Source organism: Prosopis cineraria, unplaced genomic scaffold, assembly GCF_029017545.1.
Source record: "Prosopis cineraria cultivar Desert tree isolate PC_DT_omini unplaced genomic scaffold, ASM2901754v1 PC14, whole genome shotgun sequence".
Taxonomy (NCBI): Eukaryota; Viridiplantae; Streptophyta; class Magnoliopsida; order Fabales; family Fabaceae; genus Prosopis; species Prosopis cineraria.
In genome coordinates this window covers 28,161,616-28,178,413 of record NW_026555345.1, presented here as the reverse complement: position 1 = coordinate 28,178,413, position 16,798 = coordinate 28,161,616, and the positions used below count along the sequence as shown (strand labels likewise).

General features: G+C 33.0%; 2 protein-coding genes across 2 annotated transcripts; both read left to right on the top strand.

Annotated features, from left to right (window-relative positions):
• The first annotated feature begins 1,546 nt into the window (after positions 1-1,546).
• Positions 1,547-5,950, top strand: LOC129293573 (uncharacterized). The gene is given in 11 exon segments (XM_054931606.1): positions 1,547-1,908; positions 1,911-2,007; positions 2,847-2,909; positions 2,911-2,960; positions 3,034-3,122; positions 3,216-3,299; positions 3,502-3,600; positions 4,970-5,071; positions 5,573-5,632; positions 5,634-5,688; positions 5,691-5,950. Coding segments are annotated over 11 exon segments (1,128 nt in total). The 5' UTR covers positions 1,547-1,625; the 3' UTR covers positions 5,837-5,950.
• A 4,631-nt stretch (positions 5,951-10,581) lies between these two features.
• On the top strand, positions 10,582-15,950 carry LOC129292440 (two-component response regulator ARR12-like). Its single transcript, XM_054929992.1, has 9 exons — positions 10,582-10,705; positions 12,150-12,302; positions 12,499-12,924; positions 13,400-13,476; positions 13,709-14,698; positions 14,840-14,920; positions 15,151-15,258; positions 15,656-15,757; positions 15,888-15,950. The coding sequence occupies exons 1-9, from the start codon at positions 10,582-10,584 to the stop codon at positions 15,948-15,950; spliced, it is 2,124 nt and encodes a 707-aa protein (XP_054785967.1).
• The last annotated feature ends 848 nt before the right edge of the window (positions 15,951-16,798 follow it).

Here is a 16,798-nt window from a genome sequence, read left to right as displayed (position 1 = left end):
TCTGACTTTTGAACCATAAACTAATATTTGGACTAGCTTATCAGCCACTCTAGCTCGAGTAAAATTGGTACTTTGTTTGTTTGATAAACATAACTTTTGGTCTTATATATTTTACCACGTTTTTTTGCTTTTGATTCCTATATCTTTTTTTTAATGTTTAGATCCTTACACTTTTATTTTTTATTATTTTGGATGCTTCTAAGGTCTTTATATTTTGCTCATAAAAAGATCAAAAAATAAAAATAAAAGTATAGGAACTTAAAATATTAAAAAAAGTATAAAGATCAAAAGTAAAACGCGAGTAAATATAGGGATCAAAAATTATATTTATTCTTGTTTATTTGAGGGAATTAATCTAAAATATTTATTGTTTATTTATATTTTTGTAATAAAAAAATGATGCAAGTCCTTACTCGTTAGTGTTATCATGTGATAAAGCTTTACACGTTATACACGTGAGGAAAAAAAAAAATAATTGCCAATAAGAATGAAGAATCACGAACAATGAAATATCATAATTCGAATAATTTTAAGCATTGACGATATTCCTATCGACAGGACAAGATAATCACTTATTTAAAAAACAAAAGCTTTTTGACCCATGTAAACTTCAATTTGTTATGAAAAACTCTTTCTAATTTAAATATATTTCTTTTAATCTTATTATAAAGAACATTTAAAAAAATTATTTAATCTCATTTATAAATAATGATACAGCTTTTTAGGTAATAATTAAAAATATTTTTTAAATTATCCTTCATGAAAAAGAAAATAACATGATATCATTTTATAAATTTATTATATAGGAGTATATTTTACAATTTTACATAATTTTATTCTTTATGTTTTTTCCGTATTGATATTAATGTGGTTGATAAAATAACTTATAAAAAGAACTGGAGGAATAAATATTATCTTCTAATTAATTTCAGTTTAAATATATTCTTTCTATTTAAAAATATAAGGTATTTTTAAAGAGTTAGATGTTAAAAATATAAGTATTTTTAATCTTTTAAGATGTAATTATTATTTTTTTTAAAAATACCCCTCAATTGATGAATAACTTTATATTTATTATAGGGTATTTAATAGAAGTAAATATAAAAAAATAAAGTTATTTGAAAGTAGACAACAATTTTATTGGGAGTAAGATTCAGTTAAAAATATTTTATATTTTTAATGAGGAAGTAAATAATTTAATATCTCTAAAATTTGTCTTTATCATTTTATTTCTTATATTTATTAAAATATTTTTATATTTTAAATGGAAGTGAGGATTGTGTAATGTTATTATATCATAGTAATTGTTATTATCTAACAATATTTCACTTATTTTGTTCTATTGGAAGTTCAATTTTTCAATATTATTATTCTTATGTAAAAAGGAGAGATTCAGAAACTCAGATTCAGAATATCCCATGCGGGAGCGGGACCAACCACGACTATTCGGTCAAAAAAAAAACCAAAAACAAAACCAAAAAAAAAAAAAAGAAAGGGAATTTTTAAAAAAAAAAAAAAAACCATCAAATCAGTGGTCTCTCCGAGCCCGAGTCTCAAGATCGATTCTGCTTCTCTGCGTTTTCTTATCCTCCCTCAGAAGCTCAAGCACACAAGTCTCCTCTTCAATGGAGGCCACAATTAGCCTTCCCAATGTTCATGCGCAACCCAGCGTTTTGCCAGCGAAACCTCTCAGACCTTTCAGTTTCAGAGTTTCGATCAAGCCTCCGCCTCCAGATTTCAATTACAAGTTACAAATTTCGGATGAGTCCAGAGCCACGATTGCTGAGTCTCATCCTGAGTTGCTCGATTTAGCCGACAACGGGAGCTTGCTTTTGATTCAGAAGAAGCAGTTTGGTCCTGTTCCTTCATGGAGGTCAGAATTTGTGGAGCCTGAGGCGATCTGGTTACTCGAACCACTCACATTTCTAAGGAGTCGGCCACGGACGTCGAGCGCGTGGTGCGAGCAGTGAATCCGGATAACGTGGTTGTCGAGCTTTGCAGAAGCAGGCAAGTACACTTCGTTCTTTACAATACGTTCGTAAATTTTAGACTGAAATTTCATTTTGGTCCATCACTATCGATCATGAAAAAGTGGTTCCTGCAAAATTCATTTTTGTATTATTTAAAAAGGTTGATTTTGTTTCGACATCTTGCATTAACATTTTACTCAGTCTTTTGAGGATCCAATATCTTAAAAGCTTAAACCAAAACCATACACTTAATTTATACGAATACCTGAGGGAACCTACTGATACTTATCTCTTCAGCACTAAAAAGATTGATGTTCTTCCAGTATCATACTTGTACTAAGACGGTACCTTTACAATCTTTTGAGCATCCACTACTTTCTAAGATTGAAACAAAATCAAAGCTTCTTGACATGAAAATCGAGAGCTAATATAGAGTATTGTCCGATGATTTATAAGCGGATTGAAAAATGGAGGCGGGAATTCTATTGTCAGAAAAAACGTTGGTAGTTGGAAATGATACGGCAAAGAATTTTTACTCGTGGATTAGCTTAATAGAAATGGTTGATTTTAGGTCTCAACAGGAAATGGTTAATTCGGGCAATTCCCTGGTAAAAACAACATTTTACCTTTCTCTTTTAATTAATGTATATAGGTGCAGTTTTGACGAAATAATAACATAATGCACCACTTTTTGGTTCTGTTTAATTTATCCAGTTTAGTAATAATGTCTAAGTTCTGGGATCACTGTTGAGCTTGTTACTCTGGATTACTATAGAATTTATATTCCTTCTAGATATATAAGAAGTTGCTTAAATGTCAAAATTGTAAGTGGTCAATCCACATCTTATTCTCAGTTGTTGCAGAGTTCATTTCCAGAGCTGGGATCATGTACGCTTCTGCTGATGGCAGCGTTGGAAAACAGTTACAGTCTAATATGTTTCTTGAGTGGGACTGGGTTTTTTGGTGCTGTTGGACGAAGCATAAACTTGGGTAAGCAGTAAGTTAACAAATGTTGGACATGTCTCTACGAAGGAAATTTATCTACTGTTTATCTTATTTTCAGGTGTTCAAACTGCCTTAGCATTACGGTTACTCCTGGCTGCTTTTTCATCAAAGATCTCTTCTGATGTTAACCGCCCTTTTGGTGATGAGGTAATTTCAAAATATGCTACTGAACTATATATATATATATATATATATATATGTAAAGCTCATTTTGACAACAAAATAATATCTCCTTTGTAGTTCCGTGCTGCTCGAAAGGCATCTGAAGAAGTTGGCGCACAAATAGTTTTGGGAGATCGGCCATTGAAATAACTGTATGTGCATGTTAAGTCTTGCAACTATGACAGAAAATAGTAGTTTAAAGGCAATAATTATTTTCAACATTTGGTGTGGTATTTCTGTTTTTTAAAGCACGTGAAAACAATGTGATTCTACATCTAGGAGAGTTGCTTTTTTGTTTATGTTTAAGTTGCGGAATAACAAATATCTTTCCTCATTCTCTGTAATCTGTCTTGCAGCTTCAGAGGGCGTGGAGGGCTTGAAATGGACAGAGAAACTAAGCTTATTGATCTCTGTTGTTCGTGGGATAACATCATCATCGGGCATTTCCTCAAATAAGCTTGAGGTCTTTCTCTCACCAAGATATACAGTCTTAAGTTTTAAAGCAAAAAATCCATTGGCTTTGTCCGTTTTTAAAATAGTCCCCTTTTCCCACTGACCCCTTGGCAAATGAACTCCCATGGTTTTTAGTATTGGCAATTAATATTTTAAAACTTAATCATATGGCATGTGCCCCTTCCATTCATTACTAAGTGAAAAAGAAAATACTGAGAGATGCTAGGAGTTTTGGTTTATTTTGATTCAACAAACGTGCTCTCTCGGTGAAATTTCGCTTAATTTTCATGATGATGGTTTTTTGTATCTTGAGTAAATACCACGGTTTCAAGTTCACATAGCATTTTTGGAAGGAACTGGCTATTTGTCAGACACTGAATAAATCGGAGTGGGTTAATTGCCGAAATTGAGATCTCTGATGGTTGTTTGATTAAAGACCAAAGTTAAATGCTTATTTGCAATTTGGCCGTTTTTAATGATGGACTGGGGAGAGAGAAATTATTTGCAATTTGGCCGTTTTTCAATGATGGACTTGGGGAGAGAGAAAAGGTTGCATTTGACATTCAACATACTTGCTAGCTAACTTCTAACCATTTTTATATAAATTACTCTGCACTTTCGCTGTTGATGTGTTTTACAAATAAATCTCCAAAGAAAGGATGATTTTTTTTTTTTTTTGGCTGTTTGTGGGTATCCCAGCAGGGAATGCCCTGCATGTGGAGGGAGGTGGTGGGGTGGAGGTAGATCTTTCTCTACCAGTTTGCAGTTGCATAGAGTCATGTATATTCATGCAGTGAATTGTTTCTGTACTCTCAGTTTGTTCTATTAAATTTAAGCTAAACCTTCTCAAAACCTAGATGGAAATAATGCTGGTATGAAGCCTTTTTTACCATTTCCTCTGGTTTTAGTATGCTATTTTCCCTCCAAAAAAAAAAAATGAGAACTACATGAAATTTTGTTGAGATTCTAGACGTGGCAGTTAATACTTCAAATTTTTGTGTACTTTGGAGGTGAAAATAAGGAAAAGTAATCATCAATAGTTTAGGACCTTTAGGTTTAAACGGCGAGTCCTGTCTGATATGGTTCTTAGAACAGTTGTAAAAAGTAGAAAACAGTTATAAATTCCGAGCCATGACAGGAGGGACGCAGAATGTTCCCCACCAGATGATAGGATGGTAAAATGCATATTCTCTACATTTTCAAAATAGTGCAGTACAGTGACTAAAAGAGGGATTTGATTGAAAGGGAGATGCCTTATTGACTGTTATGAACCTTATAGAATATATGCCATGCCACTTTTCCCTCTACCCTTCCTTCCCGGAAAAAGATATGTGAAATTTATCTGATAATTAAATTTGCTGAGATCTTCTGAAATGCAGGAAGAACCAAGTTCAGAGGATGAGGGTACATTTCAGCTTTATAAGCAACTGAGTTTTTCCTACCCATCACTGTTGCAGCCTCTTCTACATGAAAGAGATACTGTAAGATTCCCCCCTTTTGTCTCAACTTTCTTCTGTTCCAACGAGGGAAACTTCAATGTCAAATAGTCATATTCCTCCATTGCCTTTCTTCAAAAGCCACTGCTTGCAAAAACACATACAAAATGAAGACACATGGAGGAGTGAACAGGAAAGATTCCTGCCTAGTATTGCTTTTAAGATGAGTGAAATGCCGTTTGGGTTCTTGAAAGATGAATCAAACGTCAATTTAGTTCCTTCCAGATATACTTACTAACATCGAAATTTTTTAAAACCTCATCAATGTGACATTGCTACAGCCTCTTTACCATCAATTCACTTGGCAGAACATACCGATGCGTGTCTAGAAAGATTAAATTCACCTGACGGTTCTTATGTATCAATGAGCTTCCCAAAATGTTATGTAAATCCAATATGGAGATTATCCTCTCTGGAGAAGTGTAAGTTTAATGTAACTTCGCTGCACATGTCTTATATGATGCAAAATGGTGGTTTGTTTTGCAGTACCTTGCATGGTCATTGAAGAGGAGCAAAGCGGTGAATAACTGTAAAAAGGTGGTGGGTTGTAATAGGAAAGGGGCATATGAACGGTGTAGTGTATGCTCTAATATCTGATCAAGGGAATTAAGGTTCAGAGATCTTGTAGGTCAAAACCCTAATAATGGAGGTTCCAGCGGCTGGATCGATGGTCTTCTCAAGAGTTTAGTGAGAGACACAATCATCGGCTTCCTTTTGTGGGCCTTATATGAACAGATAAATGGAGTTTAAAGTTAACATATTTTTCCCCCCTCAATTTATGCGTGTCAAGCCAATCTTCTCTGTATCATTCTAATTTTATGGACAGCGAATATCTTTTTGATCATATATATCTCTGCTTCTTTACCCCTCATTCCTTGCGCAATACTCAGTTGATAATGGATTATGGTTCATAGTATAACTCCATCAAACTCTTTAAGAATAAGATTTAAAAATAACAAGGTAGTATGTGATGATATGATTTCAATATATTGTTAAACTATATTTAATCCAATCTAGCTAAGTCTTTGAGACTAACCCCATCTCCAAGTAAAATTAGGGTTCACAACATCTTCTTATTATAAAACCATAAACTATAAGGGTTGTTTGAAATTATTTTTATTTTATTGTTTTAAAAATTGATGTTTTATAAAAACATGTTTTAAAAATAAAAAATAATAAAAATAAGTGTTTTTTTATTCTCTCTTGTTCTTTAGAATGATAATTTCAAAACATCTGAAAGTTATTTGTATTTTTTTTCAAAATAATATTTTATTTTTGTATTTTTTTAAAATATTTTTGAAAAACACGTTATCAAATAAGTTTTTTTATTCTTTGTTTTGGAGAATTAGAACAAGTTGCTCTAAACAGGCTCACTCCTTTCTTTTTTCTTTGTTTTTTTTTTCTTTTACCTTGTTTTAGATTTTAGTATAGGTAAGAAATATGATTACATATTAAAATTTCTTTGAAACTTCCTAATATATTCTCAACCATTTCTTCTTGTCCTATTTAAAATACGTTTTTAATTAATCCATACAAATTTAAGAAGTTTGATAATACTAGTTAATAGTCTTGAATTTTTCAGAAGTTATCTCCCCTTTTCAAAATTACCCTTATATTAAAATTAATGTATTTCATTAACTTTGTCTTCAACTATCTCTATTATCATTTCGATGGAGGCCAGATTTGGAAGAAAATGTTTAATACTTCGTTGATTCTCTAAAAGGACCTAAATTAATTTCTTCTAAATTTGGGGTGTTATAGTGATTAATGTTGTCTTGGAATTTTAAAGTAAACATAAATATAAATTGTATAAAAAATTCTTTAAAAATAATAATAAAAGGTAACAAAGGGAGTAAGATTTAACACAAGGACCTGAGATACTAGACGTCATGAAAGTTATCCCTATATAGAGTCATACAGGTCACTCAAAAAACATGGCATTAAATATTAAGTTTATCAATACGAATTTAGATTGCTTTATAATCAGCCTAACTCAACTTCATGAGTAAAGTCGGTAATTTAGGGGGCGAATTCAATGAACTAGCCCAAACATGCTAAAAAAATTAAGGTTGGGCTTTAAAAAATTATGGTTATTTTATGTTTAGGCCTATTCAGACTCTTCGAGCCAAGCCCAAATACCTGAATAAAAAAATATTTATTTTTAAAAATATATATAAAATATAATAAATATTAATTAATTGTTTAAGTTTAAGTCATTTTATGGTAAAATCTCATATATTTGAATCCTATACATCATTTAAGTATAAAAAATATATATTTTATATTTTTTTATAAAATAAAACAATTAATTTTAAAGTTAAAAAATTAATTAAATATAATTTTTAAAATAAAATTTGGGTATTCAGGCCACCTAAAGCTTGAAGGAATTTAGGCCGGCCGACTTAGTTATTTGGCCTTTTTTGAGAATCGAGCTTGTTCGAATTGGGCTGAGCCCGAATAGGCTCGACCTGCCCAAATCCCAGCTCTATTCACGAGCAAGATCTTTCATCTCATTTAAAGGACTGTGGGTTCAAATCAACAAAGAAATTTTCAATTCATATTTTCTTAATTTAATTTGAGACTATTAATTTCAAAAAATTAGGACTAGATTAAATGAAAAACAAACTTATCTATGTCATAAAACTAGAAGAAATATAAAAGAGATTCAAGATGAAAGAAATAACAAAGATAATAGAAAATTCGAGATGAATGAAGAGTAACATTCATTTACTTAGGTATCTCAAATATGTAGTCTACAGTTTTTGTTTATAGGCGCTATAACCCTACTCAATAGTTACAAACCTATAATTGATTGAATGACAAGATTAATTCTCATTAATATATAATATATGCTAACAGTTTACGAGTGTTAAACACGAGAAAAAACTCATAAAATCATTCATTAAATAAGTTGTATAGATAAAGGGTCAAGAGTTTGGAGAGTTTATGAACATTCATTATAATATAATATTTATAACAATTTATACTTTTATGTTTATTGTAGATATTTTGGAGTAAATACTTTTATGTTTTATTGTAGATATTTTGGAGTAAAAAAATATCTGCAATAAAAAATAGAATATAAATTGCAGAGAAGATCCATTCTTATGATATGTTCACTTTTCTCTTAACTAAAAAAAAAACATTAAACAGTGACCATTCAATGCCTTCCAACAGTTCAATAGCCCATGGCAATTGGTATGCACAAATCAAATTCTGTGTAGCTCCGCTACTGTTAATTAATAAATAAATATTTAATGAGCAGTAATTTGGTTGAATGGAAAGAATTTGATATCCCTTAAATGTCATGGTAGCACTAGGAAATGGGCTAGCCCATGTCCGTACGGTCTCAAACTAATTAGGGTGGGTCAGTTCTTTTTGTTGGCTATGAATTTTCTAGCCCAATCTGTACCATATGGGTTGAGTGGGTAATACTAGAAGCCCACATTATTTACATCTCACAACTTTTAACAATTTATAAAATTTATTTCTAATCTATATAACCCACTTTAAACCCCCATATTATATAGTTTACATCATATGCCTTTCATTTTCATAAATTAATGCAGTTCTTCATACACAACAAATCACGTTCAAGAAATTAGAAATATATCATCCACCTCATTTTACAATGACAAATTCAAAAATATAATCAGAGTCATAAAAATTGGTTTCTTAACATGTGAGTTAAATGGGTTAATTAGCCTGTGTAACCCAAGGATAAATGGTTCAGGTTGAACATAGCCTATTTTTATTTTGGCTGGCTTTTTTCCAACTCAATTCACTATAAAAAGCGACCTATATATCTTTTTTTTAGACCACAATATTTAAATCTAGGTTATTAAGTAATATCGGATTCCAAATATTCATAAAAAAGATGTTTTTATTTATATAATTATAAAAATTACATATAATTTTTGTTCATGAATTTATCACATTTTGTTAATTAACAATTATAGCTTCAATCAATACATGTAATTAAGACCATTAAATGTAAGGAGGGCAATTTAATTTTATATTGAAAATGCTACATAAGCCTCTCTCAGAGTTGGACGTTTACTCCCTTTCCTATAAAAACTACCTTTATTGTTGGTGCATAAGACCTTAGTTTTTAAAAAGAAAATATGTTTTTTTTTTTTTGGAAACAACAGGCAGAACCTGGTTTTCTTTTTCTTTTTCTCTAATGTACAGTGGTATTCTGAAATATTTGGAATTACATTGAATGGGAAGAGCCCAATGGAATAATAACTCTGTCATACAATATTCTTTAATCGATATTCATTTCAAATTTAATTTCATCTGGCCAATAAATTTCATTTGAAATCTGAATAATTTAATCACTTTTGGAAAAGCAGTTAATGTGTGGGCCCGCCTTCAGTTTGGTAGCCCGTTTTCAGAGCCCAACAAATGTTCTTCATCTTCTGGTCTACGTGTTTTCAGGTATCTGCTTCAAACTGCCAAATGTTTTTCATTTTTTCTTTTTGCTCTTTTTTTTTTCCTTTGATTTTTTTTTTAATCAACTGAGTTTGCTCCAGGTGGCTCAAGTGATTAGTGTGTTAGATAAGTTATTTTACTTTCAAGATCTGATTTCAACCAAAAAGTTCTAGTAAAAACTGAATGGAATATTTTATTTTGGATTATATATAAACAAAGTCAGTAAATCTTTTGTTAATTACTGTCAGTCTCTCATTATTATTCACAGTTAATTGTTAACCGTTAATCATTAATCGGAATTTTAAGTATGCTTTCATTTTATTTGTTGTAATTATAATCACTCATCTATGCATGTTTTTGGTCTGTTAATTGCATTGTAATTGTAACTTCACTTAAAAGGATTCAAAAACAGCACCATCAAATCAATTTATAAATAATTGCAAAACCGTATATATCAAGGCTGTTAAATTTATTTAGCAATATATAGCAGCTCCATTAATGTTTAATTATCACAATCAACTTCAAAAAGACTTCAACATGTCTGCAATTTTTTTAAAAATAATATCTTATATAGTTTTCATTAAAGGTAAAAAATTTGTCTTAAATAGCAGGGTGAAAATGAGAATATTACCAAATCTTCCAAAGAAAGAACCCAAGTAACAAATGGTAAGAGTGAATACATATTGCATTTTTATTCTAGATTTTTTTGCCAATAATTAGTTGGAAAATGAAATATTTTCAAAGCTCAGGCTCAAAATTCGAACTCAATATTAGTTTTTTCAAAAGAAAGGAAAAAAAAAAAAAAGATAAGCCCAACCAGAGACGAGAAAGGAAGAGTTTCTAGAAATTAAAAAAAAAAAAAAGGATAGGTTCTGGGGAAAAAGATACTTTCCATGAAGAAGTAAAAGTGCCAAATGTAAGAACTTGTCTGAACACACCTTTGACCACTGCACTCCTAAGGCATTATAAAAGAAGACAACACCTCTCTGTGATTTCACCCACAGCAACAGTAGTACAGTGGTTTTTCGATCTGTCTGAGAATTCTGGTTTCAGAGACGACAATGGCTGATAATTCTTCACATCAAGTTGACTGCGAGAGGCTCGACATCACTGTCTTGCTCGTGGACGATGATACCTCCACTCTCTTTGTCAACGCTGGTATTCTCAGATCATGGGAATACAAAGGTTCTGTTATATTATTCACTTCGTAAAACTACGCACTCTTCGATTCAATTACGATAGCTTTGACTAACATACACTTGAGTTCATTTCAGGTTCAATATCCTCGCAATCTCGTTCTTCAATTCTTCATCTCTTTTTCCTTCACCCAAAAAAAAAAAAGGAATATTATTGCATATGAACACAAAATTATCTTTCTTCTTGCAAGGTTCTATCTTGTCACATAGTCAAAATTATTGGTAAAGTTATTTGGGAATTGATGATTGTGTTTTGTAACTAAAACCCCTCTTTTGATTCTTCGAGGAGTACATGTCATGTGACTCCTTTAAGGATGACTTTTATTTCATCTCACTTCGATGCTTGCGACTGTAATTAATTACTTCGCTTCAGTTTCTTCGATATTCTCGGATTAAAATAAAATTATGTAATATTTTAAGGTTACAACTTTCTCTGAGGTTAAACAAATAATAGAATAATATATTAAAAGAATTTTTACAAAAAAAAGAAGTGAGAGAATTGGAGTTCAGTAATAATATGCTTTAATAACTGTTCAGATAGATCAATGGGGGTCATTTCTTCTTCTTGCTCTTTTTATGTCTGATTTGTCCTTGCACGTCCTATCTTCTATGACGAGTTGAGGTGAAGACTTCACATTATTTGCATCGCACAAATCGAGATGTCTCACAATTCGGAACACAACCTAAATAATTTAATGATTTTGTTGTTTGCGGATGCAAAGGTCTGAATCATCTGAACAAAGATTTCATTTCCTTGAACTCCAATTTGAGTTTCCTTCTTTTCAAGCACGATTATTCCTTCACAACCTTCTTCCCTTAATGATGATCTCTTTAGATCATCTTCCAATTAAGTTAGATTTTCCAGATCTTTATTCCTTTAATTTGTAAAATATCAAATTGATTTCATATACGTGTGAACGCCGAAGTAAGATTTTCTTGGAAAACAAATCAAAGGAAAAATCACCTTAATCTTTGTACTCTTTTTGCAGCCTATACCTCATTATTCAGCCACAGCCCTGATCCATGTGAACACATTAGAATACATCTAATTAATTTAATTATTATCTGTCCAAGTAATATACTACTGACACACACCTCACCATGAGATAGGGACACATGACATATGTGCGTTGAACTTTTAATACTATCCAGTGGAAAATTATTTAGGGCATTTTTGGTATTGTCAAAAGAATAAAAGGTGAGGGGAAAAAAGGAAAGAGAATTAATGTTTATTATTAGTCAAAAAACATTCTTTTTCTTCTTCTTCTTCTTCTTTAAAAATACAAGTGTCATTTTACATCTCACTTCTTTCTTTCCATTTCATTAGACATTTCATTTCACAATCTCTCTGAAGTATTTATTTTTGCACATGCTATAGAGTACATAGGAGCTCACTCAATTATATTATTAAAGGATTTTCTTTGAAACTTCAGTTGCAACTGCTACAAGTGGTCAAGAAGCATTGAGGACTCTCAGGGAATTCAGAGGCTTCTTCGACATCGTCATCACCGACCTGAACATGCGAGGAATGAATGGACTTGAACTCCAACAGCGTGTCAAACGAGAATTCCATCTTCCTGTCATCAGTAAGCACACACACTCATACAAGCACATATTCCAGAAGAGTACTCATTAACTCTCTCATCATTCTTCATATCCGGAAGAGGCTAACTAGGGTTAGGGTTTATATGTATAGATATGCAAAGCTGCTTAACCTAAACCTGTTAACAAGATATCATATTCAGTATCTGATAAACGAAATGTGTGTGTTTGGATGTGCAGTTATGTCAGCAGATGGGAGGAAGAGTGTGATGTCGAGGAGTCTTGAGCACGGAGCAGCATTTTACATAGTGAAACCAGCACGACGAGAGGACTTCAAAGATGTATGGCAGTATGCTGTGGCGGGAAGGAGAGAGAAACTGAGAGTTGACAATGAAAGAATAATATCAGTGAACGAAGAAGGAGACTCATCGTCATCACCAGGTGGTGGTGAGAAGCAGCTGGGCATTAATATTCCCTCCGCTCAGGATTCTGAAGCGAGAGGGACGAGAAAAGCGCCTAAGCCGAGGAAGAAGTACTGCAAGAGAAAACGTAGTGTGGTTGAGAATGATGAACTCATATACTGTGGTCAAAAGAGGTCCAAGATTTTCTGGACCACTAATCTTCACAATCGCTTCTTGTTGGCCTTGAGACACCTAGGCATGAACAGTGAGTATTAATCAATCTGTTGCAGATCACAATACTGATGGCCTCTACTCTTTTCTTTTCTTTTACTAATTGAAATAATATACCCAAGGTTAATGATCTGGTTGTAATATTTTAAATATTATTTGCTACTTCCCATATGTTTGAATTAATTATGACTATTTTCAAATAGCATGCCTTGGTAGATTTAGTGCAGTAATGCCAAAGCACTCATGTCACTTTTTTTTTTAGAGGTTCGGATGCAAGAATTAACAATATTTAAAACACTTGAGAAAAATTGATGTGAGATGTTAAGATTCCAAAACACCATATCATGGTAACATATATTTTAAAGACTAAAAATGTCAATATCAGATATCGATAATGGTTTTTAATAGTTGAAAACTAATTCTTCTTCCCGATTAAGAGAACATTTTTCAATGATTATTTACCTGGTATAACGTGTTTAATTTGGATTTTTCATCTTTAAATCATACAGAGGCTGTTCCAACGAAGATTCTGGAGATCATGAACGTGCCAGGTTTGACCCGAGAGAACGTCGCCAGTCATTTGCAGGTTTGCTTCTTCAGTAAAAATATAAGTATTCGTTTCAACATTGCATTTTTTTGGGCCCTAATCTAATTCAAAATTTTGAACAATATTGAATTCAAAGAGGCGGAGAACAATTTTAAATTTATCTAAAAATAAAAAACATATAAGTGTGTATATCTAGCTAGGCCTGGGAAGAAACCGGTGATAAAACACAGAGAGAAAGAACAAAATGAACTGATTTGCATAAATGTTGCAGAAATATCGAATGTTTCTGAAGAAAGTTGCAGACAAAGGAATCCTTGAGGGATTATCTGAGAGGGCCTTGAGGTCAAGGTTTGCTATGGGCCTTCCCACAGGTCTCATCAGAGATCTCCAAAAGAGAGTTAGCCGTTTTCGCCTTCTTGACTATAATCATCATCAACCTTACAGTGCTGTGTCTAGGCCTCAGATTCCTCTCAATCCTCCAACAACCAGACCCTCTCTCGCCATTCAACCCAGACTGGGACAACCAAGCCAATATGGGACCAATCATACTCTCAGAAACTTCCAACAATCCCGTTATCATGATCAAGCAAATCATCATCATCGTTCTATCCTAAATGGAGGGTTCATGACTTCTGCAAATGTCCTGACTGCAAATGGTTTGACGAGTAACGTCAACTATGGCCGAACTAACTATGATGATAACAACAACAACCATGGGATGATAGTGCCTTATGGAAGCTCTGGCCTGGAACGAAGTCCTGGGACATATAATAACCTCCATGGAACTCAACTGATGAACAATAATAATACTAACAACCATGGGATCATAGTGCCTTATGGAGGCTCTGGCCTGCAACGAAGTCCTAGCACTTCTAGTAAATGCCATGGAACTCAACTGAACAGCAATGCTGCTCTTGCTGTTGGTGCTTTGAATCGAGTTCAGAATGTTGGTTATAAAGGACATAACAACAACTACGATAACAGCAGCAGCATATTTGGCTTGTTAAATAATGGCAGTGCTTCAAATAATGCAATTGGCCCTTTATCACCCTCGGTTGTGAATGTCCGTGTCGAACCAAGTCGAGCAAACATATCTGCAGGGCTTCCATCTTTGCCTCAGCAGTCAATTAATGGTATTGGGAATGCTGGAGGTGTTAATCAGCATAATACTGTCACTTCAGGGAATCAGAAGGAGGCCGGCCAAATGGATGACCTCAATGAATTTTTCCTCATGATAGACGACATGGTTCTCCTAGACAAGGTATGCCAGTACCAGGATCCTTTACAGTAGGACACAATTAATACTCAATATTATGCATAAGCTTGACTCTTTTGGCTGCAAGAAGCTAGGCGTGGTGTCTTGCAATACTGACTTTGTTGTTTGTTGGTTGTCTCAAATCAGACGGCAGAGAGCCCTCGTGCTGGTGAACTTTCTGGTTCTGAAATTCTTAGCTCCTTCAATGTTGAAGACTACATTGAGCTGGTATGTGTTTGTTGCTTAATTCTCTATCATCAAACCACAAAATAAAAAATAAAAATTCTCTATTATCAATATTTGACTTTTTTCTGCTTTATGGTTGAGTTCCTCCTGTAAGGCTGTAAATGAGTTAATCTCTTAAATATGACATATATATGATCATGTCTCGTAGCTATAGATTAATTAAGTAAACTTAGTACATATATTGATTCAACACTATATCTTGATTGCAACAGTTGCAGGGAGATGGTGATGATCAAGAGAACACCCACACAAGTGAAAGAAGCATTGATGTTCTGTCAGCTGGCAAGTCCTTAACTTGTACCAACGAGAACCCTAATTTGGTTAGTATAACTACCTGTGCGCTTTTCTTGTTTCATGCCCTAGCTTCGAAAACATTTGTGAGTGGAAAAAATAAGGGATGGTAAGATTCAATGACATCTCTTATGGAAGACCCGGCTCTTTCTCTTTCTCTTCTACCAAAGGCTCTTATGTTAGGTTTTCAAAGTATAATAATAAACTTGAATTGACGTGGCATTTTTCATATCGAACAAAATTTGATTTAATAACTATTATAAAATAAAGAAAAATGACTCATAAATTTATGCCGTGAGATTTTAAATTAAAAATGTGACGTCTTTCCAACACTTTTAACTTATTTGTCTTTTTCTTATGTTTACAATAATGATAATTATTTTCATTTGTCCACCTCCCCTAACAATTTTGATGTGATCTCCGAAGGTGCTGAGCAACCATGCATCCACAAACTTGGAAGCCTCGGACATGTCCACGGCGGACAAGGCTAATTCACCAGAAGGAAACTCGGCTACTCCTCAAGAACAGGCAAACCATCTAATAAAAGATCTGTTTGGTATTTAGATCATCAATTATAATGACCCTATAGTAATTTGGAAAATGCTTACTGATCTTATATCGATCTAATCATATGGATTTGGAGTCAACTTTGATGCAGGATTGGGACATGGATCTCATTGAAACGTTGTTCGGTACTGCTTCAGATCCCAGCCAGAAGTGATGACAAAGCTGCTTCTTTAATTTCAAGAATCATGAACCTGATGCAAATCATAGCTCATAATATATCGTAGACTAAATAAATAGGCTTTATTGGGCTTTCTTTTCCCCCAAAAAAAAAAAAGATATAAACCTTCCTTTATATATGTAGTTGAGGTGACAGATATCGTAGCCTTGTGAGTCAACAATGTATAAAACTTGGAGGGGCATGGTGTTATGGAAACCTTAAATACATATATATAATATGACAATGAGCTCCATATATGTGGACCATGAATGAGCCGAAGCAACAGTGTGCGTGTCTCCCTCGCAGTTAGGAAATACCACAATCAACAATTGTTTCTCTAAACATATATACATATATCATGAAGCAATCGAATGACGGGTAAGGAGTGGATTGGGATTTAAGATTTAAGATTCAAGATTATTTCTTGATATAAGAAAGAAAGAGAAAGAAAGAATACATCTTGAAAGTCAATGGATTACGAGCAAGATTTCATTTGTTGAAGTTAGTAATTTGAGTTTGCCATTTGAATCTCTAAAATGAGAAAGAAAGGATTATACTTAACTTGGCGCATCTGGTTCCAAGTATTATTTATCGAATATGGCCAAATCAGATGTATCTCAGAATTCGTTAACAACCATTAACCAGCTAGCTAATGCATCAAACCTCTGATCTCATGGTAAATCATACAAGCAACTAATTCAATTGCCCCCTTTATTTAATTTATTTCGTCCATAATACACCGTTTTCAGTTCATATTTCTCAATAATAAATAAAATATTGGATATACAGTATAAATTATTGGGCGTGGGCGCAATTTTCTGTAGGGAGAGACGAGAGAAGGGGGA

Bases quoted from the DNA above. Each gene is read 5' to 3' on its own strand.
- LOC129292440 (XM_054929992.1), top strand. From the start codon at position 10,582: ATGGCTGATAATTCTTCACATCAAGTTGACTGCGAGAGGCTCGACATC. The intron at 12,303-12,498 runs GTAAGCACACAC...TTGGATGTGCAG, and splicing joins ATTCCATCTTCCTGTCATCA to TTATGTCAGCAGATGGGAGG. The intron at 15,259-15,655 runs GTTAGTATAACT...TGATCTCCGAAG, and splicing joins CCAACGAGAACCCTAATTTG to GTGCTGAGCAACCATGCATC.